The sequence below is a fragment of the Ursus arctos genome, unplaced genomic scaffold, assembly GCF_023065955.2.
Source record: "Ursus arctos isolate Adak ecotype North America unplaced genomic scaffold, UrsArc2.0 scaffold_14, whole genome shotgun sequence".
NCBI classification, from domain to species: domain Eukaryota; kingdom Metazoa; phylum Chordata; class Mammalia; order Carnivora; family Ursidae; genus Ursus; species Ursus arctos.
The window spans coordinates 19,764,709-19,790,413 of record NW_026622808.1 but is presented as its reverse complement, the minus strand read 5'-3'; the positions used below and the strand labels follow the sequence as shown (position 1 = coordinate 19,790,413).

Genomic DNA, 25,705 nt, shown 5'->3' with positions numbered 1-25,705 from the left:
CTCCACTCTCATCCCACCCCCAGGTGAAAAGCATGGCGCTGCACCTGCTTCTGGGCCAGCGGCTGGACACACCCCGCAAGCTTCGCTTCCCTGGGCGTTTCCTGGATGACATCGCGGCCCTCGTGGGCTCTGTGGGCCTGGAAGTCATCACCCGGGTATACAAGGTGTGCGGGAACGGGCCTCAATGGGAAGGGTCTGAGAGAGAACATAGAGCCAGCCAGGCAGGGGTACCATGAACCCCCGTGCCAGATCGGTCTGTTCACTCAGCATCTCTTTCTTGAGCGCTGACTGTGTGCACAGTGCTTTGCCGGATGGTAGACACAGCAGTGAACAAAACAGACCCAAGTCCATGTTTTCATGGAGCCGACTTTTCAAGACTTGAAGGAGGGGAAAGAGCACTCTGTGCCATGGCTGGGGGAAGGGCCTTCCAGGCAGTGGGCACAGCAAGTGCAAAGACCCTGAGGTAGGACCATGCCTGAGTTGTTAGAGGAGCAGTTAGGAGGTGAGTGCGGCTGGAGTGGAGTGAGCAAAGGTGGGGATGGGAGTTGATGAGGATGGGGCCGTGGACAGAGCAGATCCATTGGCACTTAACACAGTGCCAAATACAGTAAGTGCTCAATAAATGGGCATTGATGTTCTGAGACGTGGATCATTGATTGTCCAGGTCCTGGATCACTAATTTCCAGTGTTCACAAGAGCCAGGTAGGCAATAATAATAATGATAATAGTAATAATATTGAGCATTTATTGAGTACTTACTGTGTATCTTAAACACATTAGATGGATCACATCATTAAAGTCTCCCAACCACCTCCATGAAGTTGTTTCCGTTTTACTGATGGAGAAATGGAGGCAGAGAATGATCAGGTAACAACCTGATACCACACAACTGAGAAAGGGCAGAATGGGGAATGGGGATTTGAACCCAAGCCACCAGCTCCAGAGCCCACACCCTCACCACCTGGGAAGATTGGGGCTTAGGGTGGACTAGAGGGCATGTACCCACTGGCTGTGGCCAGAATGCCTGATTCTTCAGAAGAAATGGAACTTCTGGATTTGATAGGAACTTTCCAGATTTTTGAAATGCCGGCCCAACCCAAGTCAGCCCTTGTGCAATCTCCCATGACCTCTGGGCTGGGCTCAAAGTTCTCGACCTTGTTCCACTGGAGCCTCCCCAAGGGCTGGTATTCCTAGGGGCCGAGCCAGACTGTGAGGAAACCACCCTGAGAATGGGCCGCAGGGAGGAACGACGCCCCCGAGAAGCAGCATCGTCACAGCTGCTAGTGGGGCATCAGTGATTGACCAGAGTGGTTTCCTTGCTTCACTCGACATTATTGAGCACTGACTACCAGGCTCAGTGTACTAGAAAGACCCAGTCTCTGCTTCCCTCTGGACTCCGAGCTAAGGCAGGTTTTATATTTTGTTTCTTTGGGTTGCAGGGAACTGAGGGCCACCGAGGCTAACCGCTCTGTGGCTCATGGTAGGTAGCATGAGGGCAGAACAAGCATCATCTAGGCCTCAGAAGCCACAGCAGCCGTCCTGCTGTTCCTCACGGTTGCCAGGCACATCCTGCCCCAGGGCCTTTGCACTTGCTGGTCTCTCTGCTCAGGATGCCTTTCTTGTCTTGGCTGTTTCCCATCTTTCGGGCTTCTCTCAGAACAGCACCCCGTTCAGTTTTCTTCAAAATACATGGAACTATCTCCAATCCTTTTATTTATTGCTGCCTTCCCCCCACACAAGACCGTGAGTTGGATAAGTCACAGGGACCATGTCTGTGCCTTCACAGGGCATGGCACATAGTAGATGCTCAGTATCGTCTTGTTAAATGATTGCTGAGAGCGTTTCAGTTAGGGCAGAGTTTAATTTGCTTGAACATCATCACAAGTGGTTTAAATGTGACCAGAGATTATTTCTGAGCATAGGTGGGTTGCAGGGGGTTCCACGGTGTGGGCCTGGCCTCATGGTTCACCATGGTTCCAGCCACATGAGGCGTAGCAGGTGGTGGGAACAGGAAGACCTGTCGCCTCTGTATAAGTGACCTTATCACTTCTTCCCAAACCCCAATGGCCAGGACGTGGTCACGTGGTTACTAGCAGCCGCAAGGGAAGCTGGGAAATGTAGTCTTTACCTAGCTCTGACCTGTGAAGAAGGGTTTCAATACTCTGAGCGAGAGAGGACTTGGGGGAGGTCAGCAGCCCGTTTCTGCCATCCATATTGTATTATTCAAATCTAATGAAAGGAAAGAAAACAATGTTCTGAACAGAATCCTGAGGAGTGTTGATATATAACCGTGGGAGAGGGGAGGGACAGAGGGAGGAGGACAACCAGGAAGGCCAGCTGTATCTGGAGCCCAGAAATAAGGGTGTGTCAAGAAGCCCCAAGGCTTTGGGACAATGACACGGCTCCTGGAGGTCACTGGTGGCCTTTGTGGGAGCCAGGCCCAGTGTGGAGACTGAGGCTCAAGGGGACACGTGGGCGTGGGCTGATAGGCCCTTTGCCCCCAGGATGCAGAGTTGGCCGAGCGCCTGAACGCCAGCCTGGCCTTCTTCCTCAGCGATCTGCTGTCCCTGGTGGACCGCGGCTTCATCTTCAGCCTGGTCCGGGCCCACTACAAGCAGGTAGGGATGGGCATGCTGGGAACGGCACCCTTGCAGTGACTGACGGGGTGGTGGGTGTGGTGGGCAGAGGAACATGAAGGTCGCCCGCTGACCCTCTCCCCCACAGGTGGCCACGCGGCTGCAGTCGGCCCCCAACCCAGCGTTGCTGCTGACCCTACGCATGGACTTCACCCGCATCCTGTGCAGCCACGAGCACTACGTGACCCTCAACCTCCCCTGCTGCCCCCTGTCGCCCCCGGCCTCGCCCTCGCCCTCTGTGTCCTCCACCACCTCCCAGGTGGGCGGGCCTCACTTCTGGCTCCTCCTCTTGACTAGGACCCCTGGCCTTCAGCCCCCCTTCTGTGGGTCTCTCATTTGTCCATTTCAGAGTGGGCCACTGCCCGGGTAGTCTGACCCTTCACCTCTGACCCCTCACTCTTGGCAATTTCTTAGGGAGGGGAACCAGCTTCTTATTTCTCACCCCTAAATCCTAATTCCTGCCTGGGGTTCGATTTGCTGTTTCTCTGACTTCTGACTTTTGACTCCAGGCCCTGTCACCTCACATATGGGTTAATGCCAGTCTCTCCCCTCTGACCCTTGACCCCGGGCCTCCCGCCATCCCTGCTTTTTCCTCCTACCCTCTGCAGAGCTCCACCTTCTCCAGCCAGGCCCCAGACCCCAAGGTAACCAGCATGTTCGAGCTGAGTGGGCCGTTCCGACAGCAGCACTTCCTGGCCGGGCTCCTGCTGACAGAATTAGCGCTGGCCCTGGAGCCCGAGGCCGAGGGGTGAGCACAGGCCCGCTCCGGTCCCCGGGCTGGCAGAAAGGTCCAAGAGCCACATCTGCTCCATCCCGAGCTCCTTGCTCCCCGCACAGGGCATCCTTGCTGCACAAGAAGGCCATCAGCGCTGTGCACAGCCTGCTCTGTGGGCACGACGCGGACCCCCGCTACGCCGAGGCTGCTGTGAAGGCCCGTGTGGCTGAACTGTACCTGCCGCTGCTGTCACTTTCACGGGACACGCTGCCACGCCTGCATGATTTTGCTGGTCAGTGGGCCAGGGCAGGACAGGGCTACACGATCCAGGGGCTTCACTGATCACACCGGCTCAGGTCGGGAAAGGCGGGGAGCAGGGTTAGGAATAAAAGCATGGGCGGTAGGGTCAGAGGAAGAGGTTCCAATGTGCTGCTGTGGGGCCCCAGGCCAGCCCTTAACCTCTCTGAGCCTAAAGATTTCTCACCTGTTACATGGGGACAGTGGTCGCATCCACTACTTCCTAGGGTTATTTGAAAATTTGGGGAGCAGTGTACTGAGGCACTGTCACCCCCTGATAGGTGAGGAGGGGCAGGTGGGGAACATTGGTGTGAGGGGATGGTCAGAGCCCCATGTTCATTCCGTCACTGCTATTTAACATTCATTGGCACCTGGGGGACAAGGGACAGGGGACAGTTGGAAGCATAGACTTAGGCTTTCTGGGTGGATCCCCTTTGTCATTTGGGGAAAATTCTCAGTCTTTACCTCTTGCATATTTTTTTTCTGCCTCATTTTCTCGCTTCTCTCCTTCTGGGACTCCAATTACACGTATGTTAGACCTTTCAATCACATCTTACGTGCCTGCTGTGCTGTTCTGTTTTCTGTTACATTTTCAGTTGGGAAACGTTCCATTCACCTGTGTTTGAGCTCACTGCTTCGGTCTTCTCTGGCTGCGTCCAGTCTTCTGTTAACCCCATTCATGAGTTCCGAATTTCAAATGTTATGTTTTTCGGCCATAAAATGTTCGCTTGATTTTTGCGCACGTTTTTGTAGATCCCAATTCTCTACTGAAATTGGCCATCTTTTTATCCACGTTTGTCCATCTTTTCTCCCCTTGTATTAACATCCTTGTCCGCTAACTCCAACATTTGGTCGTCTGTGTGCCTGCTTCTGTTGTCTGTTTTTCTTCCTCATCAATTATATTTTCCTGCCTCTTCCTACATCTTATAATTTGCTACCGTATTTTGGATGTTGTACGTAAACGAATCATCGGGACTGAGGCAATGTCATCTTTTCCCAGTGACAGCTCTTCTTTCCCTCCCTTATGCAGATAGGAAAATGGGCTAGTCACCTCAGTCTGGTCAGGAACTGAGCTAGGTTAAGCTGGGCTGGAGCTCTAGTTAAACTCAATCGACCCTTTGTTTCGAGAATCTCTGGGGTGAGACCAGTTCCGTATTTGTTGGCAGCTCTGGTCTCTGGTGAGACTTTTTTTTTTGGTCGGGGGGCTCTGGGGGTTACTCTTTTAAGATCATAGAGTTTGGAAGCTGACTCTATCTCTACCATTTACCTGCTGTGTGACCCCAGGCAAGTGACATAATCTCTCTGTGCCTCAGTTTCCTCATCCATAAAGTAGGGATGATAAAAGCATTTATCTCATAGGGTTGTTTTGAAGATGAAGAGTTAATATCTTCCAAGTGCTTAGAATGGCACCTGGCACATAGGAGATTCTATCTAAGTTCCGACTGATGCTATAATCATAGTGGCAGCTTTTATTATTAATTATTATTATTGTTATTCCTGCCATTGTTCTCATCATCATCATCATCATCGTAGTAAACATTTACATCTCCTTTGGGCCAGGCCCCATTCTGAGTGTGGAGCATATGGCAGTAGCCAGAGCAGATATAGTTCAGGCCTGCGTCATCTTACAGACAATTATATGATAAATATACCTAATTGTAAGCACAAAAAGTGAGCTCTGAGAATAGAGACCTGGAGACTTCACCCTGGGCTGGGGGAGCGGTATCAGGGAAGGCTTCCCTGAGGAGGCGAACTTTGAGCTAGACTATGAGATAGAGGCACTACTTACCAAGGGCTCATTCTTCTGTCCCCCTGCCCCCACCCCTAGAGGGCCCAGGTCAACGATCAAGACTAGCCTCGATGCTCGACTCAGACACAGAAGGGGAAGGGGACATCGGAGGCACCATCAACCCCTCAGTGGCCATGGCCATCGCTGGTGGCCCCCTAGCCCCTGGCTCCCGGGCCAGCATCTCCCAGGGCCCAGTGGCAGTGAGTATGGGGCTGGTCCCCAGAGACACCATCCAACCTGGTAATAGAAGTTACGTAAGGATATGCTGATAGGCCAGTTCTCATCACAGTTTGGAGGAAATGAGAATCAATTCCATCCCTTCTAAGCACCCTCTCCCCTGTTTGGCCCCAGGCTTCTCGCTCAGGCTGTCCCCTCTCTGCCGAGTCCAGCCGGACCTTACTGGTGTGTGTGCTGTGGGTACTGAAGAACGCTGAGCCCGCCCTCCTGCAGCGCTGGGCCGCTGACCTTGCCCTCCCTCAGCTCGGTCGTCTCTTGGACTTGCTATACCTTTGCCTGGCTGCCTTTGAGTACAAGGTGTGGGGATGGGGGTGGGGTGGGCCAGGAGACTGAGTGCGTGGACCAGGCAGGGGTGAACTGTCTTCACGCACAGGTTCCAATGGGTTTGAGGGTCAAGGGGTGGACCGTTTCTGGGCTGAGCCAAGGAGAAAAGGGAGAATTGTCTTTGTGAATAGAATTTGGAAGGTGCCAAGGCCTTGAAGTAAAAGGGAGAGCTGTGTCTCCAAGCACACGATCCTCGAGGTCAGAAAGGCCTGAATGAGTGCGACCAGGCAGCCTGGGTCCCACAGGAAAGGGCAGAGTCAACCTGGAGCCCGTTCTTCGTCCTCACAGGGGAAAAAGGCCTTCGAGCGCATCAACAGCCTCACGTTCAAGAAGTCACTAGATATGAAGGCCCGTCTGGAGGAAGCCATCCTGGGCACCATCGGGGCACGACAGGAGATGGTCCGGCGGAGTCGTGGTGAGAGCGAGATGTACCCTGTGCACGTCCCCACCGGCTGCTCCCAGCCTTTGTCCGAGGGACCCCAGGAAGGGGGCATCCCTACCTCTGTGTCTGCCTCACCTTTCCCAGAAAGAAGTGTGTGCATCGTCCTTACGCACGTGGGTGTCTGCGTTCCCTGTCTGTTCTCACATCCTACATGTTTAACTGTGTTCGCTTAGCATGTATGTGTCACCCGGTGTCCTCATGGGTTACCCACCTGTGCACCTTAATGCCTGAGCCCTTCTCCTCATGGTCACGTGTCCTTACGTTTTTGTCCATCTGTGAACACGCGCCTGCGCGTCTCAGAGAGGAGCCCTTTTGGGAACCAGGAGAACGTACGCTGGCGGAAGAGCGTCACGCACTGGAGACAGACCTCGGACCGCGTGGACAAGTGGGTGTGGACAGGAAGTAGTTTGCTGGGCTCAGACCAGTTTCTGGAGAACGGGTGCCCCTAGAGCAGCTAAGGGAGAAGGAGAGAGCTCAGCCCCCAACCCCCCTCATCCTCTCCAGGACCAAGGATGAAATGGAACATGAGGCCTTGGTGGATGGGAACCTGGCAACCGAGGCCAGCCTGGTGGTTCTAGACACACTGGAGATCATCGTGCAGGTAGGGCTTGAGCCAGCATCTCCCTGACCTCTGACCCCACCACCGTGCCTTGTGATCTCTGACTCTAGAATCCCTCTTTCCCTGACCCCGGAAGCAGCTCAGTCCCTAACAGCTGGCTCTGACTCCCTACCCCCCATCCCCCACAGACAGTGATGCTGTCAGAGGCCCGGGAGAGCATCTTGGGTGCAGTGCTAAAGGTCGTGCTGTACAGTCTGGGCAGCGCCCAGAGTGCCCTCTTCCTGCAGCACGGCCTGGCCACACAGCGAGCCTTGGTGTCCAAGGTAAGCCCCACTCGACAGGCAGGGCTCTGGGTAATCGTTGTAGCCCACTGAGCACCTACTATGTGCTCAGCAACTTCATGAGACAGACACTCTTTAGCCATAGCTTACAGAGGAGGGAACCGAGGACCAGAGCGGCAGAGTCACTCACCCAGGGTCACACAGCAAGGGCTTAACCCCGCATCTGATTCTAAAGCCCCCTGTGCTTGGCCGGAGGGGGCAGAACACAGACGCCCCTGCCAACGTCCGCATCAGGGACCTTCCGTGCCAGGTCGGGGAGGGGCTGACCGGTGTCTGTGTTGTCCTGGGGGACAGTTCCCAGAGCTGCTGTTCGAGGAGGACACCGAGCTGTGCGCCGACCTCTGCTTGAGGCTCCTGCGACACTGCGGCAGCCGCGTCAGCACCATCCGCACTCACGCCAGCGCCTCGCTCTACCTCCTCATGCGCCAGAATTTCGAGATTGGCAACGTGAGTGGGCGCGGCAGGCACAGGGCGGGGTCTACCCAAGGCTCTGGCAAGGGCCGGGGAGTGTTGGTGCAGTAGATGGACGGTGGGAGGGGAGAGGTCGGCACGTCGAGCGGGCCCTGGGGGTGAGGGTCCCAGGCTCACGGGTGTGCTCTTCCTCCCCGGCTCCTCTTAGAACTTCGCCCGCGTGAAGATGCAGGTGACCATGTCCCTCTCGTCCCTGGTGGGGACAACGCAGAGCTTCAGCGAAGAGCACCTGAGACGGTCACTCAAGACCATCCTCACCTACGCCGAGGAGGACGTGGGGCTGCGGGACAGCACCTTCGCCGAGCAGGTGACACCGCCGGGCCCGCCGCCACGCCCTCCTCAGCCGGCATCTTCGCTCTGCCTGCTTTGCCCCCAGCCCCGCCACTAGGGCTCTTGGTCCCGTCTCGATGCCCTCCTTGTCCCTGGCCATGCCCCTGCTGCAGGTCCAGGACCTGATGTTCAATCTGCACATGATCCTGACGGACACGGTGAAGATGAAGGAGCACCAGGAGGACCCGGAGATGCTCATCGATCTCATGTACAGGTGCGGAGGGCCGGGGCCCTGCAGCTGTTCTCGGCCGCAGGCAGGCAACGGTGGAGCCGGTGGGGAGCGGGACAGGTGAGCAGGCAGGAGAGAGCAGGTGAAGGGACGGTGAAAAGGGTGCCAGGGGAACATATTGGAGGACGGGGGACGCCTGGGTGGCTCAGTCGGTGAAGCATCTGCCTTCGGCTCAGGTCGTGATCCCGCTCCGTGCTCAGCGGGGAGCCTGCTTCTCTCTCTGCCTGCTGCTCCCCCTGCTTGCACTCGTCTGTCTCTCTCTCTATCTGACAAATAAATAAATAAAACCTTGAATAAAAAATTGGAGGACGACAGAATAAGGACAAGTGAGGGGGACAGGTGGGAGAGACAGGTGAGGTGCTGACAGGTGATGGGTCAGGGGGCAAGTGATTTGGAGGAGAGGTGAGGGGCGTTTGGGAAGAAGTAGGAGAGTGGGAGGTGGGGGACAGGTGACGGAGCTAGGGGAGGCACGGGGGCGAATGGGAGGTGGGGGCCTGGTGTGTGGTGACGTGGTGCAGAAGCGAGGGGAACAGGGGCGTGGCTTAACGTTCCAGCTGAGGAGCCTGGCTGGTGAGCAGCACCGATGGGGGAGGTAACGAGCAAAGGTAGTGGACCAGTGAGGGGTAGGCGTGGGGGCTAGGCGAGTCCCCATCCTCTTCACCACCCCCACCCATATGCCAGGATTGCCCGTGGCTACCAGGGCTCCCCCGACCTGCGGCTGACGTGGTTGCAGAACATGGCGGGGAAGCACGCGGAGCTGGGCAACCACGCGGAGGCCGCCCAGTGCATGGTGCACGCTGCCGCCCTGGTGGCCGAGTACCTCGCCCTGCTGGAGGACAGCCGCTACCTGCCTGTGGGCTGCGTTTCCTTCCAGGTGAGCTGCTGGGGGCAGTGGGGGCCCTGATGGCCAGGGGGTGGCACTGGTAGGCCGGGGCTGGGGCCTGATGCCACCTCCCACCCCAGAACATCTCATCCAACGTGCTGGAGGAGTCTGCCATCTCCGACGACATCCTGTCACCCGACGAGGAGGGCTTCTGTTCCGGGAAGCACTTCACGGAGCTGGGGCTGGTGGGGCTGCTGGAGCAGGCAGCAGCCTACTTCACCATGGTGAGGCCCGCGGCTGGCCGCAGAACGCAGGGCTCGGGCCCGGGTGGTGTCATCAGCTCCACTGACGGGCCCAGTACCTGCTCCCGGAGGCTGCGGGTGTAGCTGCTGCCTGCTTCCTTTCTGGGCAGGGGATTGACTGAGGACCACGGGGACCCAGACGAGCTCGGGTTACCTGCCTCTCTCCCTGTAAAACCCTTAACACATGCCCTGGACGTAGTCAGCCTTCCATACACTCAGCCGCTATTAAATTTTTTTTTATTAGAGAAAATTTCGAGCACACATAAAAGAAAAGGTTGCACTACCGCCCCCACACCCAGCACTCAAATCCAGCAACCACCAGTCTTTATGTTCTTGTTTCAACTTTTCTTTGCCTCTAGTTTTTGGTTTTGGTTTTGGTTTTTGATGGCTTTTTTTGTTGTTGTGTTATGTGTTTGTTTTTTTGTTTTTTGGGGTTTTTTTTGTATATACATAAAAAGACAAGATCTTAATTTTCACAAGTTGATTGATGAAACCCAACATGACCATTCTGCCGGAGGTTTTTTTTTTTTTCAAACCTTGCCTACTCAGTGTGGGCTGAGGACCAGCAGCATGGGCATCACCTGGGGGCTTGCTATAAATGCAGAGTCCTGGGTCCCCAACCCTCTGAACCCTACATTTTAACAAGATCTCAGAGAGTCCTGTGTGTGTTGGAATTGGAGAAGCTTTAAACAAACCCTACCCATCACACCGTCACCCACACAAGTACCTCCCTGTGCAGCCTCACTGATGAAATCCTTTTACGCAACTCTTTAATACCAGTCTGTGCTCAGATTCCCTGATGATCTTGAAACAATTTTCTTTTTGCAGTTGGTTTGTTTGAATCAGGATCCATAGAAGACCCACAGTGGCTGTGACTGACAAGTCTCTTAAGGCTCTTTGAATCAAAGAAAGAAAACAAGAACAAAAGATAGGGCATTAATTCGCCACTTTTTACGATAAGGGTTTTTAACGTTTTCCTTGATAGGTTGAGGCCCAGGTGTTGTATTGTCCGCTGTTGTAAAAAGGTTTTCTCCAGTTTGATTGCTTGTGTGAAAGCAAGTGGGTTTTCCCCTGCATTTCACTTGTTGGAGACCCCGGCTTTGTTCCAAGGGGTTTTCTGGCCCACCCAGGGCTGGTTGCATCCCTGTGGTGTTGCTTTACCTGTTCCTCAGTCCCCCGTGTTTATGGAAATTGGTGATTAGATCTGGAGCCCTACTCAGATTCAGGGTCAGGTTTTCCAGCGAGAATTCTTTTCTGTGCTGCCAGCCCCCTAGTGGGGTTTTCATTATTGTCATCGTGTTAAAGGCTCAGAAACAAAAGCCTTGGGAATAGATCGGACAGCAGACACAGACCTCTCACAGTTGGTCAGCAAACATCCCAGGGTGCCTTCTGTGTGCCCAGTTTGATGCTGGCACCAGCTGTGAGTGAGGGGCACTTAGCAGTGGCCATTACCACGTGCCAAGAGGTAGTTGGGTGTGGAAGTCTTGGGCACCAGGCCAAAAGGGCTGGTGTTCAGGTCCTGGCCCTGGGGAGCCATGTCTGAGTTTTAGTTTTCTGAGAAATAAAGACAAAAACAAAAACAAAAACAAACCCCTCCTCTCACAGATGAAGGAACATGGGTAAAGTATAGGTGTGCACAGCACCTGGTCCATAGCAAGCACGGTAGAGACCACGAAGGGGTCTCTGGGGGCTGAGTGGAAAGACTGGTGTCCCATCTGGGGTGGGGTGGTCAGGATGGGCTTCCTGGAGGAGTTGATGAAAGATGGAGCCCTAGAGGATGGGCAGTTGCACAGAGGGTGGGCTGTTCCAGGCAGGAGAGAAAACTAGGGAGGTACTGGGAATCCTGATGTGCCCACACCCCCAGGGTGGGCTCTACGAGGCAGTGAACGAGGTCTACAAGACCCTCATCCCCATCCTGGAAGCCCACCGAGACTACAAGAAGCTGGCTGCCGTGCATGGCAAACTGCAGGAGGCCTTCACCAAGATCATGCACCAGGTAGGCCCAGAATGCCCTCTCAGAGCCTGCCCTTGGCCCTACCTCCCACCTCACCACAGCTCAGCTGACCCTGACCCTTCTCTCCCCCACAGAGCTCTGGCTGGGAGGTGAGTCAGTCCAGTGGCCACCTGCCTCTGGGGCCCCCCTGTGATGGCTGGTCAGCAGTGGTCAGGGACCACCAGGGGGTGCTGGAGGAACATGGCTGCCTGGCCGCAGGGGCTGGTGCTCAGTGGGCAATGACGCACCCTCCGCCTTTTCCCCCATTCCCCCAGGTCCCCCTCCCTGCCCCAGATCCCAAGGGCAGCCTGTGACTCACCCAGCTGGGAGCTCTCCAGAGACACCCCTCCCTCCCCTTGGGCTGGGCCAGCTTGGTCACTGCCTGTAAGAAGGGGCTCTGACTCCCTCCTTGTCTGTCTCTGTGTTCCTTTTTGTCTCTGTCTTGTGGTCTCTTTCCCTCTTTCTCTCCCTGTCTTGCTCACACTCTCTGTCTTTCTGGATCTCTGTCTCTCACTGTCTCCCCCAGCTTCTCCCAGGATCTCTGCTCCTCATTGCCATCTTGTGCTCCCCCTCTCCCGCCTCTCCCCGACTTGGGTCTATTTTTAGGCATCTCCTAGTTTGGGGAGAATTTTCTGGCCAAAGAAGGCAGGAACCCAGAGCCAGGATGCGAGGGCTGGGTGGGGGCCGGGTAGGATGGGCAGGTCCCCTCCTTCCCCGCATCTCTCTTCTCTGCCCGAAGAATGGTACTCATGGGGCAGCATAACCAGGACCCTGGGGGTTGGGGGCTCTCACCTCTGACCTCTCCCATGACTTTGTGTCTCCCTCCCCTACCACACTACCCTTGTGCCCGCCCCATTCTGCCTGGATCGGCCTTGGTGAGTGAACTGGAGCTACGCTCTTCCTTTCTGGCGGAGGGTAGTATACCTGGTTGGGGCGGGGGGGGAGTGCCCTGAAACGAGAGAGCCAGAGCCTCTGTCCCAGAGGGCTATGCATTTCCTCAGCCACTTAAGCATTTATTGAGCACCTGCTGTATACCCAGCCCTGTAGGCACTGAGGACACAGCTGTAAGCAGTAGAGCCCTAGTCCTAATTTCATATTGAGACCCAGACTCTGAAGAACTGCACGGGATGAGAGGGATAATCAGAAAGTAGGGGCTTGTGTTGGGCGAGAACAAAGATTTGGGGAGGCAGGGACAGGGTTGGGGAGAAAGAGGGTGTGGGCAGCTGGCCATCATCTGGGTCTCAGGGTCCCCCCAACTGTGCCTATGACTTAATGTTCTTGCAGTCTCCCTGGCCCTGCCCACTTTTTCTGCACATGGGCCTCAGGGCCATGCATCCCTGGGGCAAGGGGGCCTCCGGAGGGGCATCCCAGGCCACAGCTCCCCTTCTCACAGACGCAGCGCGTGTTCGGGACGTACTTCCGCGTGGGCTTCTATGGTGCCCGCTTCGGCGACCTGGACGAGCAGGAGTTCGTGTATAAGGAGCCGTCCATCACGAAACTGGCTGAGATCTCTCACCGGCTGGAGGCACGTCCCCGCGGTAGGGGGTAGATGGGCACTGGGCTGCGCTGGGCGGAGTGGGGGTGCTGCTACTCTGTGGCCCCGAGTCAGCCCCGTGTCCCCAGGAGTTCTACACGGAGAGGTTTGGGGAGGACGTGGTCGAGATTGTCAAAGATTCGAACCCCGTGGACAAGACCAAGCTTGACCCACAGAAGGTGAGGGCTCCTGACCATCCCAGGGGACCCCCAGATCCTATCTTCAGGGAGACTCAAAAGTACTATTTCCTAGGGATGCTCAAATCCTATTTCTCTGGCAAACTTCAAAGCTTATCTCCCTTGGGGACCCCAAATTCTTCTTGTTGGGAGATTCTCAAACATCGAGATTTCGGGATCTGTGGGACCCCAGATTTAAAGCTCCCAGACCCAAGGAAGTCCACATCCCCTTTCTCCAGGGATGGGGCCCTGCAGGGAGGCTGGCAAGCCCCAAGTGTGTGTACTGGGGCTGTGGGAGCCTCATACCTGAGCCCCGCGTCCCAGGCCTACATCCAGATCACTTATGTGGAACCGCACTTCGACACCTATGAGCTCAAGGACCGGGTGACCTACTTCGACCGCAACTACGGGCTGCGCACCTTCCTGTTCTGTACGCCCTTCACACCCGACGGGCGTGCGCACGGGGAGCTGCCGGAACAGCACAAGCGCAAGACTCTGCTCAGCACAGACCACGCCTTCCCCTACATCAAGACGCGGATCCGCGTGTGCCACCGGGAGGAGGTGGGCCGCGCCCCGGGCCCAGGGAGGGAAGAGGCAGAGACCCCAGATCAAGGGAGGCCCGGGTACCCCAGACCCAGGTTGGGGAGGTGAGAGGACCCCAAACTCCAGCTCCCAGACACCAGTCTTCAGACTCAAACCTCTACTTCCAGACCTAGCCAATCGGAGGCTGGACCAGAACCAGACCAAAGTCCCCAGAGCCAGACATAGGAGGCTGAGACCAGACCCCGCAACCCCCTCCACCCCCACCAGACCCACGCAGGCAGACGTCCCCACACCCTGTTCATGACACGGCCTCATGGAATCCCTCTCCACCCGCAGCAGGGGTCCAAGCTGCCCTGGACTGGCTTGGGTCAGGACATCTCCAGGCCCCAGCCAGTGCCAGCCAACCCCCCTCCCTCCCCACAGACGGTGCTGACACCAGTGGAGGTGGCCATTGAGGACATGCAGAAGAAGACACGGGAGCTGGCTTTCGCCACCGAGCAGGACCCGCCCGACGCCAAGATGCTACAGATGGTGCTGCAGGGCTCTGTGGGGCCCACTGTGAACCAGGTACAGCCAGGGGGCAGGCAGGCTGCCTGAGGCACCCCAGCGGCCATGCAGACACTCTCATGAGCCCCTCCCTCCCTGCAGGGCCCCCTGGAGGTGGCCCAGGTATTTTTGGCAGAGATCCCAGAAGACCCCAAACTCTTCAGGCATCATAACAAGCTGCGGCTCTGTTTCAAGGACTTCTGCAAGAAGTAGGCCTGACCCCTGCAAGCCCCCCTTATGGGCTCTTTGCCTTCCTGACCCCATACAGCCTCTCTGTGTCCCGGATGTCCATTCTGGAGTTCCCACCTCTCTGGCTCTCATTAAGTCTCCCCCACCTAACAGACTCCCATTATAGCTCCTTACCCCACCCCCGGACTGCCCCCCACCTCCAGTCCTGCTTTCTCGGGACTGCTAGCCCCCGAGCATCTCCTGCTGTCTGTCTCCCAGGTGTGAGGACGCCCTGCGGAAGAACAAGGCCCTCATAGGACCAGACCAGAAGGAGTACCACCGTGAGCTGGAGCGCAACTACGGCCGCCTGCGGGAGGCTCTGCAGCCCCTGCTCACCCAGCGCCTGCCCCAGCTGCTGGCGCCCACCACTGCGGGCCTCAGGTGCCTGACCCCGGCCCCCCAGCTGTCATCGAGAGGGCAGAGGCGGGCACAGACGGGTGCTGGCCTACATGGGCCTGTCAGCACGCACGCTCACAGCTTTGCACAAACATGCAACTATGGGGACGTGCATGCATGCTGCGCCGGCTCTGGGCAGCCACTTCAGATCCTGGCTAGGTCATTTCCCAGACACGTGACTTCACCTTCCTGAGCCACGATTTCCACATCTGTAAAATGGGCACAATTCTTAGTTTCATTGGTAGATTCCAAGAGAGATTCTGTGAACCCATGGCCAGAGCAGAATGGATGGAAAAGGAGTAGAATTCTAGAGGGATCTTTGGAGGAGGAGGAGGAGGGGGAGGAGGGGAGGCTGATGAGCACTCTGGAGTTGGCCATGTTGACCCACCTCATCCTTCCCCCAGGAACTCCTTGAACAGAGCAAGTTTCCGGAAGGCCGACCTCTGAGCTGGCGTGGCCTGAAGCCACACCCAGAAGAACCATCGCCCTGGCCTCAACTGTCTGTGCCTTCCTAGGGGTCTCCCCCACTGCGCACTGGGCTGTGGGGTGATTATACTGCACACGGGGCTGGGCCCTCTGTTCCTCTGTCTGTTCCCATCTGTGTGCACTGATGCTTCTTACCTTTTCTAATTTAAAGTGGTTTTCATAAGCAGCCTGTTTGATGTGGATCCTGGGAAATGGGTCACGTGCGCACCGTCTATCCAGACACCCTGATCTTTGACAGACTCTGAGAACTCACTGGGTGCCAGGAACACAGCAGTGACAACAGACGCGAATTCCTGCCCTCGTGGGGCTGACATTCTAGGAGAGGAGGCAACACACAAATAATGTCACATGCCCTTGGGGAATAATAGTGACATTAATTAAACCCTTGGCAGAGTACTCAACCCTGTGCTAAGTGACTCCTAAAAAGATACCACCCCATTTGTGGGACCTTTTTGACCGAGGGAACTCCGTTAGGCCCCTATCTCCTTGTTAGTGAATTTTCTCAATGCCATTATCAGGTAGGATGCATTCTTAACCCCGTTTTACAGGTGAGGAAACTGAGGCATCCAGGCAGTTAGAGGCTTGGTGGGTCAGGGATCGGAGCCCAGGTCCGGTTTAGCCATTGCCTACGCAGCCTCACACTGACCCAGCCCCACTCCCCACCCCGCGGCAGTCACGCCACCCCGTACCAGGCCTGTGCTGGGCCGCTTCCAGACCTCGGCCGGCGGTGGGGGGAGGGGTGACCTCCCGCCGCCGCCACCGCCCGCGCCCTCCCGGGGCTGGGCCTCGGCCAGCCCCGCCCCCTCCCGCCCCCCACAGCGCCCAGCTGCAGCGGTGGCGGGGACTGTCCTCTGGGGACTCTGGGAGGAGGGGCGAGAGGACGACACCGGACCCCTTGCGCGCGAGCGCACACACACACACACACACACACACACACCCACACACACACACACACACCCACACCCACCTGCGGTCCAGGTGCGATCGCGTCCTCCCGGCGTCCCCCTCCACGGCGGCCCGGGCTGCGGGCGCCTGGGGGCGGGGCCGGCCGGAGGGGGCAGGGCGGGGGCGGAGCCACCGCCGAGGGCCGGGCGGCCGGGCGGAGGCGCGCTCAGGACGCACGGGCGGCGGGACGCAGGGACGGCGGCGGCCGGAGCGCGCGAGGCGAGTAGGACCCGAGGTTGGGTCGGGGTTCGAGTCCGGTTCGGGTTCGAGCGTGGTCCCCACCCCACCCACTCCCAATCCCGGGGCGCGACCTCGCCGCTCTCTACGAGCCGCTGCCTCCAACTTCACGGTCTAGGTCCAAACTTTCCGGACTTTGAGTGTCTCGTTCCCCGCGTCTCTGTCCCTTCCCTGTCTTTGACCCCGTCCCTGCTTCTTTCCCCCGGCCCCATCCTTCTCCATCTGTACCTCTCGCCCTGCCCCTTTCCCGCATCACTGCCCTCCCTCTGCCCCTTTCCCCCATCTCGGTCCTCCTCTTTCCCTCTCTACCCCCACTCTGTCCCCCCTCGCCCTCCTCCGTGGCCAAGCCGAGCCGGGCCCCAGACGGCGGGAAGGCGGCGGGGCGTCCGGCCGGGCTGGGCCTCGGCCTGGCGGCTGGGCCGGCGTGGGGAGCGGCAGCTGTTTGCCATTAGCCGGGGACCCCGCAGGCCCCGCCCCTCCCTGCACGGGGCGGGGTCACCCTTGCCCCCATCTTTGGGGCGGGGAGACCCCAGAGACGTCCGGGTTTGGCTTGGAGCTGGGGGTTTCAGGGAGACCCCCGCTGGACATTCGGGCCTGCCCGGGACCCCGCGCCCCCTTACCTGTCCCCTCTCAGAGTGTCCCGCCTCCCTTTTTCTCCATCTCTCTCCTACCCGGTATTTCCTTTTCTGTACCCCAGAGGTCCCATACAGGGAGAGGGGCTTCAGCCACCACAGTCTCCACCTCCATCTGCTTTCTAGACCTCGAGTCACCCTTGCACATAGAGGGTGGTCAGATGACTGGAGACCCTCAGACCTCAGTCTCTGTGTCTGGGGAAATGGGCAGAGGGATGCGGAGTTGGGAGTGAGGGTGGTGTGGCCCTGGCAGTGGGGAATCTGCCAGGCTTAGGTTCAAGTCCAGACCCAGACACTTCCCCCTCTGGAGACCCTGGCAAGTCACTGGACATTTCTGGGCCCCCAGATTCCCTGTCTCCAAAATAGGGCAATAACTGTGTGCCTGATGGGAATGTTGTGATCAAATGAGCAGCTGGGGTGATTATTACAGTTATTACTATTATTCACCCCACCACTTTTCACCTCCAGGGGCCCCCACAGGCTTTTCCAATTCTCCTTCCTGCCATCAGTCTCTCTCTGGTCTCCAGAAAATACTTTTGATACCTTCCCAGTGTGTAGGAGGTGAACCTCCAAGCAGGTGGAGAAGCAAATTTCATACAATTGGTGACTGTGCTCCAGGAGTTGAAAGACAGAGACGTGGAGAGAGAGGGAGAGAGAAGTGGAGCGAGACACAGACGGACGTGGAGAGACGCGGAGAGACGTGGAGAGACTAAGCAAAGACACTAAGCAGAGGCGAGCAGAGTGTGAGACGAGGACAAGCTCGGCCGCCTCCTGAGCCCCAGCCCCGCCTTCATGCCCGGCAGGTGCCCCGCCTGGCCCATCCTCCCAGGTACCCGCAGCCCTGGCACCCGTACACCAGAAAGGGTCCTCGTTGGTGGACTGGGCTGGGGCCTCTGGAGCAGGGTGGCTAGAGGTCAGACAGCAGAAAGGACTGGCCAAGCTCAGGCTGAGTCGTGGGGACAAAAGTGTCCTGGCTGGTCTCCCGGGCAGAGGAGGGGTTAGTGAGAGTCTCTGATTGTCCCTCCCTTTTGCAGCTTCCAGGCACCCTCTCTTACTTCCTCCCCCCCCCCCACCCCCATGACTTCCCTGGCCACCACCCGGCCTTCTATCCCTGCTGCGCCCCTGAGCCGGACGCATCCTGGGGGGGCAGGAAGTTCTCGTGTAGCCCGGCAGCGAAACTGTTTATTTTTAGAGAAAATTGTTTCCATAAAGAGGAAAGGCTTTGCTCCTCACTGCCTCCCCCCAACTTTCCCTACCCCCCTTACTCTAGCTGGCCTGACCCCACTCTGCTTTGGGGTCCCCTACCCTGAGCTCCATCTCTCCTTGTGCCCCTGTGTCTCTGTGTTCTAGGATCCTTGCAGGAAGACTGTCCCCCACTTAGTGCCCCAGCCCCCTGCCCACCTCAGCCCCCATCTGTCCCTGTAGCCAGCTTCTGGCCTGGGCTGAGAGGAGGGGTGCAGGAAGGGTGGGGCCTGTCGGGCTTGGGGCCCCCCGGCCCAGGGCCTTGTGGAGGCGGGGCTGTGGGAACAGCTGGAGCCTGTCCAGGGGCTGGACAGATGTGCAGGCGGGCCGTGAGGTTTGGTTTCTTTGTTCCAGGCCGCGGGGGCCCTCCCCCCACCCCTTTCCACAAGCCAGGCCGGGTGTGTTCCTATGAGAGGGTCCCAGACTCGGGGAAGAGGTGGGGGATGGGAGGGGGCAGTTGTGGGGGAGGGGTGCCCACATCCCCCACTCCCGCAGACTTCTCCTGACTGCAGGCTCCAATATCCCCTCTCCCTAGGTACGCCTCAGCCTGTGCTGCAGGTGATCTGAGTCAGAGACCCCCCCTCCCCCCTGTGACTCTTGAGGAGCGTCTGCAGACCAGAGGATGGCCCAAGTCCTGCACGTGCCAGCCCCCTTCCCAGGTCAGCGGTCTCAGGAAGAAAGGGCCCTGTTTGGGGTCTGGGAGAAAGAACTGGCCCTGCCTCGGGGCGGGCCCGCAGGGTGGGCAGTGTTGAGGGTAGAATACAGCCCTGCCCTGAGGGCCTGAATGAGGACGTTTTTGGCTCTGCCCTGGAGGGTCTGATGGGGGAGACAGTCTTTCAGGGAAGGGGTCTGGTCTGAGTAGAGATACAGGTCCCTGTCCTGGGGGTGTTGAGGGAGTAGGCACAGGCCTGCCCTGAGGGTTTCTGAGGGGGTGACAGGGCCTTGCCCCGAGACTGGAGTCACAGTGGAGCACCCAGTGGGCTCCCGTCCCTTGGGCAAATAAACCCTGACTCTCCCACGGACGTGGGTCTTCACCCTTAGGAGGGGACAGCAGTGTTCAGAGGCCCTGGTCTTTCTTCACGCCCCAGGGACCCCGGGTCCAGCCTCCCCACCCGCCTTCCCTGCCAGGGAGCCTGACCCACCATACTCCGTGGAGACGCCCTACGGCTACCGCCTCGACCTGGACTTTCTCAAGTACGTGGATGACATCGAGAAAGGCCACACACTCCGGCGCGTGGCCGTGCAGCGCCGGCCGCGCCTCGGCTCACTGCCCCGCGGTCCTGGCTCCTGGTGGACATCCACCGAGTCCCTGTGCTCTAATGCCAGTGGGGACAGCCGCCACTCGGCCTATTCCTACTGTGGCCGTGGCTTCTACCCACAGTATGGTGCCCTGGAGACCCGAGCCGGCTTCAACCCACGCGTGGAGCGCACCCTGCTGGATGCCCGTCGCCGTCTGGAGGACCAGGCGGCTGCGCCCCCTGGCTTGGGCTCCCTGACCCCCAGCGCAGCAGGCTCCACGAGCTCGTTGGTGGGCGTGGGGCTGCCACCCCCGACGCCACGGGGCTCGGGACTGTCCACACCTGTGCCTCCCAGTGCCGGGCACCTGGCCCATGTGCGGGAACAGATGGCAGGTGCCCTGCGGAAGCTGCGGCAGCTGGAAGAGCAGGTGAAGCTGATCCCCGTGCTCCAGGTGAAGCTCTCGGTGCTCCAGGAGGAGAAACGGCAGCTCACAGTACAGCTCAAGAGCCAGAAATTCCTGGGCCATCCCACAGGGGCCCGGGGCCGCAGCGAGCTCTGCCTGGACCTCCCAGAGTCCCCCGAGGACGCAGTGACACTTGAGACCCGGAGCGTGGGCACCTGGGTCCGGGAGCGGGACTTGGGTGTGCCCGATGGGGAGGCAGCCCTTGCCGCTAAGGTCGCTGTGCTGGAGACCCAGCTCAAGAAAGCGCTCCAGGAGCTGCAGGCAGCTCAGGCCCGGCAGGCTGACCCCCAGCCCCAGGCCCGGCCACCACCAGACAGCCCCATCCGCGTGGACACTGTCCGGGTGGTAGAGGGCCCTCGAGAGGTGGAGGTGGTGGCCAGTACAGCCGCCGGGGCCCCTGCACAGCGGGCCCAGAGTCTGGAGCCCTATGGGGCAGGGCTGCGGTCCCTGGCGACGTCTGGAGGGGTTGAGAGCCCTGCGGTGTTCCGTAGCCATGAGGTGGTAGAGACCGTGTTCCCAGCATCCACTGCGCCCACTGGCAACGTCCACCTGGTGAAGAAGATCAGCATCACGGAACGAAGCTGCGATGGGACAGCAGGTGAGCCATAGTGGACGGGGGAGGATGGTGGGAGGTCCTCTTTGTTCCTATGAATGCCAGGGTCTAGCCCCAGCCCTGGCCTTCCATGAGAGCAACCACTCTGGCTCTCAAAGCCACTATCTCTTTACCTGCAAAAAGGGGACAGTTGTGCCACCGATTCTGTGCTGTAGGGAGGCATGCAGAAAAATTAGGTATCTGATTAAGTGTGCGTCTTCATGACTAATATGTTGTAAGTATCCAGAAAACAAGAGGTATTTGAGGGAGGGTCCCTAAGACTGTTGGTTTTTGGGGCCAAAAAACCCACCCACTTTATTCAGTAAATGGCAGAAACCGATTTCAGACCAGTCTAGACAATGAAAAGGAAATGTGTTGTTCATGTAACTTAGGGACAGCTTCAGGTATAGCTGGATCTAGGTGCTCCAATATCAAGGATCTCTAACTCTTCATCTATGCACGTTGGGGTCTTAGGTGAGTGAAAGTGGTCCCACCTCTCCAGGCATCTGTCTTTCCATCTCAGTGGAAAGGGAGCCTCCCAGTCCAAATAGTGCTAATAAAAAATCCCAGGGGTGTCCCTCATCGGCTGGTGGCAGTCATATGCCCATCCCTGAGCCAATCATTGTCCCTCACTGCCCAACCCCAGATCCTGGGAGTAGAGGAGCCCCACCCAAGTCCTGTGGCCTTTGAGGGAACAAAGGGATGTCCCCCTGGAGGAAGTGCTGAGTCTTCATGCCAGGAAAGAGGATGTGGGATCTGCAAAATGACAGCTGCCCCACCACTGCCACCCTTAGGCTCCTGGGAGAAGCTGTGGGAATGATTCATAATAATGACAGCTGTTCTTTATCAAGTGCTAGCCTGCTGCCAGGTGCTATGCTAAGGGTTTCGCTCATGGAAGGCTAAAGAGTATGGGCTTTATAGTCAAGCCACCTGGGTTCAAATTCGACTTCTCGATGTAGCCCTAGGTGAAGGACTTCACCTCGCTGGGCCTCAGCTTCCCGATCTGTAAAGTGGCATAGCGACAGCGCCTCTAGGACTCTTGTGAATTAATGCGCACAGTGAACCCACAGTCCCTGCTTGTTGCTGCTTCTGTTGATCATTTTCAGGCCAGTTCTGCTTATAACAGGGGAAACTGAGGCTCGGGGAAAAGCTGTGCTTGCCCCAGGTCACACAGCCAGGAAGTGGCTGAGCCAGGATCTAGACCAAGGTCAGCCTGAACCCACAGAGGGCTCAAAGGTGCAGCTCAGGTCCTCATCCCAGTCTCGAATGTCAGAGCCCCATGGAGGGACCCGAGGGCACAAGCTGGAGGGTGGGGACCCAGCTGTGTTTTCTTGCTTTTTCCATGTTGTTCCTGGCCAGCTCAGGACACCACTGCTCTGTTCTGTGTCCATCGCAAACACCCGGCCCTTTGACTCTGGCCCCCAGCCAAGGGCCCTGCCCGGCTCAGCCTTGGGATTTCCGAGAGGCGGACTTCATTCCAGACATGCCACCTAGGGCAGCCATGGGGCTGCCTGCCTGCAGGACACACATAGTGATGTTCCCACTCTGTGCAGGCTGCTGCCCCCAAAAGTTCTTCCTTGTGTCTCACTTAACTCCTTCTTGCTGCAGCCAGCCCCAGTCTCTGCTTTGCTTGGGCAGAACTGGAGTGTGCCACTTCATTTCAGTGTCTTCTCATTCAGCAGACTTTTATCGAATGTTTGCTATGTGCCAGACTCTTCTGGGCACTGGGGACGCAGCAGTGAACAAGCTAGACGGAGCCCGTGCCATAAACAAGTGAAGCCGCATAATAAGTGAAGAAATACCATCTCAGAGAATACAGATAAAGCAGGGGTAGATAACACAGGGGCACGGAGCAGGCAGCAATTGGATGGGGTGGTGGTCTGGGTTCCAGTTCTGATTTCCCTGCTCCCTAGTTCTGTGCCCTTGAGCCGGTTACTTGACCTCTGTGTGCCTCACTTGCAAATCGGGGGTCCTGACAGCCCAGGGTCACCAGATCAGTGTGAGGTTTCATGCGTCAGTTTCTATCAAGCATTCCGTGTGGCATCAGGCTGTTGGCCCTTTAAACCAAGATGTGAAAGAGAAGAGGCAGCCAAGTGGCCCAGAGGTGGGAAGAAGACTGTTCACAGCAGGGACAAAGGTCCTGAAGTGAGGAAGGCCTGGAGCACCTCAGGGTGCAGAACCAGCTGGAATAGGTTGAGGCTGGAGAAGCGAGGTCCAGAGGTACCAGAGCATCAGAGGGGGTCCTGCGGGGCTTATAGACTGGGGAGGAGCACTATGAAAAATGAAACAGCATAACACGTGTTTGGACCATGTGTTTAGGTCGGCCCGCTTGATGGGTAGGTCCGGGAGTACTCCCTGGAGGAGGAGGCAAGGAGGATTTCTCTGACATCTACAATTCCCTCCCTGCGGCAGAAGGGCGGGGAGGGTGAGAAGCAGCCCTCACCTCAGGCTGACCAGGGTGGGTAGGGCCGGTGGCAGAGGCCTGGAGACCTCACCAGTCCCATCCCCCCACATTTCGAAGGCACCGCGGGGAGATCACGGGGAGAAGGGGCAGCTGGGCATGTGTATCTGTGGGGGCTCCAAGGCTTTGAAATTTCCTTTGCTTCCATTCGACACATATTCCTATGACAGCAATTCATATTCTTTGTGGAAAGTTTGGGAAGTAACAGAAAAATCTGGAACACAAAGCAAAACCCCCATAAACCCACCACCGCCCAGACGCAGCTGTTGTCAGCACTTCTTCTTTCCTTCCGAAATTTTTAATGCAGAAAATAATATGTATTTTTCAAGCCTGGCAACAGGGAACCGATGCTGGTGGAACGTGTTGTCTTGCGTTATTTGGCTTTTTAAAAGCAGTTAGGCAGCCTTACTAAGGGGCCGGGCCATTTTTAGACGCTCTTTTCTTTTTTTTAACCCATTTACCTCTTCCCAAGCCACCCGGATGCGTGGGTGGTGTTTTCATCCCCATTTTACAGATGAGGAAACGGAGGCCCAGGGTGGTTGCCCACCGTTCATGAAGCCAGGGTTCAAACCCCGCCTTTGGTGTGTTGGATTTAACCTGATCCCAGAGGCGTTTCTTCTCATCATTAAAAATTCCTGGGATGCAGAATTTACGGAGGAGCCACGTCGATCTTTGCGGTCCTCCGTGCCACGCAGATGTCCTTCTGCGGAAACCCCTCACGTCTTCTGTTTTCTCAGCAAGGTTTCTGGAAAACCATTTTTTTAAAGGTTTTATTTATTTATTTGAGAGAGCGAGAGAGCGATAGAGCGAGCACAAGCAGGGGGAGGGGCAGAGGGAGAGGGAGAAGATCCCAGGACCCTGGGATCCTGACGTGAGTCAAAGGCAGACGTTTCATCGACTGAGCCCCCCAGGCGCGCCTGGAAGACCAGTGTTGAGGCCCATGACGTCTGTTGCCAACTTGCTTTATTCCCCTATGGCCTCACTCCTCCCTTCCCACACTGGGTGGTGAGTGGTTTACATTTTTAAAAATTTCTCTTGGCCCGAAGGAGGCCCAAACCGAGTTTATCTAGACTGTTCAGCTCCCGGCGCCCAGCTCCCTCGGGCTGTGCACGCCAGCTCTCTCTCGTTTTGATTCTTTCTTGCCCTTCACCTTCGCCCTCAGTGCTGAGGGTCAGTAGATACTTTCAGCTCCGTGGGCCAGATGATCTTTGTTGCGATGGCTCAATTCTGCTTGGTTCTTTTTTTTTTCTTTAAGCTTTATTGCCGTGAGCTTAATATGCAAAAATTTTTTTGCATATTTAATGTGTGCATTTCGATGAGTTTAGTGCCTCAATTCTGCCTGTGTAGCATGTCAGCGTGGACAGTATATAAACGAAGAAGCGTGGCTGTGTGCAATTCAATTTCATGTAATTTTCACATGTCCCAGATAGCATTCTTCTTTGTTTTTTCCAACCATCAAAAATGCAAAAATCGTGCCCACGGTCCGTAGTTAGCCAACCCCTGCTCTATGCCATGCGCACTCTACCCCGCCCCCAGCCCATGTAATATCATTCCTTGCAATCCACCTTCCAAAAGCTTATTTAGACATTTTAGTGTCCTTGAAAAATATGCTGTGTGCATGCTTGATTTCCTAAAATGGTATTGTGATTTCCGAAGAAAAAGTCTTGCTGTTTCTTCTTCTTTTTTTTTTTTTTCTCTCTCTGCACAGTCTTTTTGAACTCTCCATCCTGATGCTTGTACATTGGGCTTGTCCCTTGTAACGACCGTGTCAGCTTCTGCCCTAGGGGCGTGCTCCACTTTTCTTATCCGTGCCCCCTCGGTGGGCACCTGGGTGACTTCCAGCTCCTGGCTGCCGTGAGCAGTGACAGCGCTGTCTTCGTGCGATGCCTCCCCTGAATCACAGGGAATTCATCACTTCACTCCACGTTTTGTCTGATCCTTTCTGGGAGAGCTCTCCCTGTCCACACTCCCACCAGCCATGCTTAGATCCGAGGTGCCCATTTTCCCCCATACCCACCGGCATGAAGTTTTCTCTCATGTTTTGCCCATCGACACTGGCGCGTAGTGGTATCTCCTTGTTTTAATGCGCATTTCTTTGATTTTTTGGATGAGATTGGGCATCACCATACATGTTTAATAAGATTCCTCTGTGAATCACTTATTTGTAGCCTTTGTCCATTTTTCCTTGGGCAATTTTGAGAAGTTCTGGCATATTCCAGAATCGAGGTTGGCAACTACAGCCTTTGGGCCAAATCCAGCCCACTGCCTGTTTTTATAGGCTCGCAAGCTAAGAATTGTTTTTATGTTTTTAAATGCTTGAACAATATGAAAAGAAGAACAACATTTTGTGACATGAGCAAAATTATATGAAATTGAAATTTATCATGATACAGCCTCGCCCACTAATTTGCATATTGTCCAACGCTGCTTTTGCAACTGACACCCTTATGACTCACATTAACTGAGAATAGTTATTGTCTGGCCCCTTACAGAAAAA

General features: G+C 56.7%; 2 protein-coding genes and 1 long non-coding RNA gene across 18 annotated transcripts in view; 2 read left to right on the top strand and 1 right to left on the bottom strand.

Moving 5' to 3' along the window:
- DOCK6 (dedicator of cytokinesis 6) overlaps positions 1-15,563 on the top strand; it is a 40,703-nt gene extending 25,140 nt beyond the window's left edge. For 5 of the 13 annotated variants that reach the window (XM_044377793.3, XM_026481442.4, XM_026481441.4 and 2 more), the window contains 25 exons: positions 24-164; positions 2,505-2,618; positions 2,725-2,895; positions 3,245-3,384; positions 3,474-3,643; positions 5,477-5,637; positions 5,789-5,971; positions 6,287-6,413; positions 6,741-6,825; positions 6,945-7,041; positions 7,188-7,322; positions 7,635-7,787; positions 7,960-8,118; positions 8,255-8,355; positions 9,052-9,244; positions 9,334-9,477; positions 11,360-11,491; positions 11,584-11,598; positions 12,888-13,013; positions 13,112-13,201; positions 13,523-13,759; positions 14,165-14,308; positions 14,390-14,496; positions 14,735-14,896; positions 15,316-15,563. In XM_044377793.3, coding sequence (XP_044233728.1) covers positions 24-164; positions 2,505-2,618; positions 2,725-2,895; positions 3,245-3,384; positions 3,474-3,643; positions 5,477-5,637; positions 5,789-5,971; positions 6,287-6,413; positions 6,741-6,825; positions 6,945-7,041; positions 7,188-7,322; positions 7,635-7,787; positions 7,960-8,118; positions 8,255-8,355; positions 9,052-9,244; positions 9,334-9,477; positions 11,360-11,491; positions 11,584-11,598; positions 12,888-13,013; positions 13,112-13,201; positions 13,523-13,759; positions 14,165-14,308; positions 14,390-14,496; positions 14,735-14,896; positions 15,316-15,358 — 3,330 coding nt within the window. In that variant the 3' untranslated portion in view covers positions 15,359-15,563. Of the gene's footprint in view, positions 1-23; positions 165-780; positions 868-2,504; positions 2,619-2,724; positions 2,896-3,244; positions 3,385-3,473; positions 3,644-5,476; positions 5,638-5,788; positions 5,972-6,286; positions 6,414-6,740; positions 6,826-6,944; positions 7,042-7,187; positions 7,323-7,634; positions 7,788-7,959; positions 8,119-8,254; positions 8,356-9,051; positions 9,245-9,333; positions 9,478-10,323; positions 11,062-11,359; positions 11,492-11,583; positions 11,599-12,887; positions 13,014-13,111; positions 13,202-13,437; positions 13,760-14,164; positions 14,309-14,389; positions 14,497-14,734; positions 14,897-15,315 lie in introns of those variants that run through there. The other 8 variants (XM_057311533.1, XM_026481445.4, XM_048226954.2 and 5 more) reach the window with 7 other exon arrangements.
- LOC125283769 (uncharacterized) lies at positions 9,717-16,533 on the bottom strand. Of its 2 annotated transcripts, XR_007191762.2 has the most exons (3): positions 16,365-16,510; positions 15,533-15,712; positions 9,717-13,116 (listed from the first exon to the last, which is right to left on the bottom strand). It is a non-coding gene; the product is annotated as an uncharacterized LOC125283769 (long non-coding RNA). The 2 variants fall into 2 exon arrangements; XR_008959058.1 differs by having other exon boundaries at positions 9,717-15,712; positions 16,365-16,533.
- Positions 16,485-25,705, top strand: part of KANK2 (KN motif and ankyrin repeat domains 2) — a 23,672-nt gene continuing 14,451 nt past the window's right edge. The window contains exons 1-3 of one of the 3 annotated variants that reach the window (XM_026481438.4): positions 16,485-16,561; positions 18,989-19,112; positions 19,542-20,753. In XM_026481438.4, coding sequence (XP_026337223.1) covers positions 19,076-19,112; positions 19,542-20,753 — 1,249 coding nt within the window. In that variant the 5' untranslated portion in view covers positions 16,485-16,561; positions 18,989-19,075. Of the gene's footprint in view, positions 16,562-17,679; positions 18,041-18,988; positions 19,113-19,541; positions 20,754-25,705 lie in introns of all 3 variants that reach the window. The other 2 variants (XM_057311535.1, XM_044377850.3) reach the window with 2 other exon arrangements.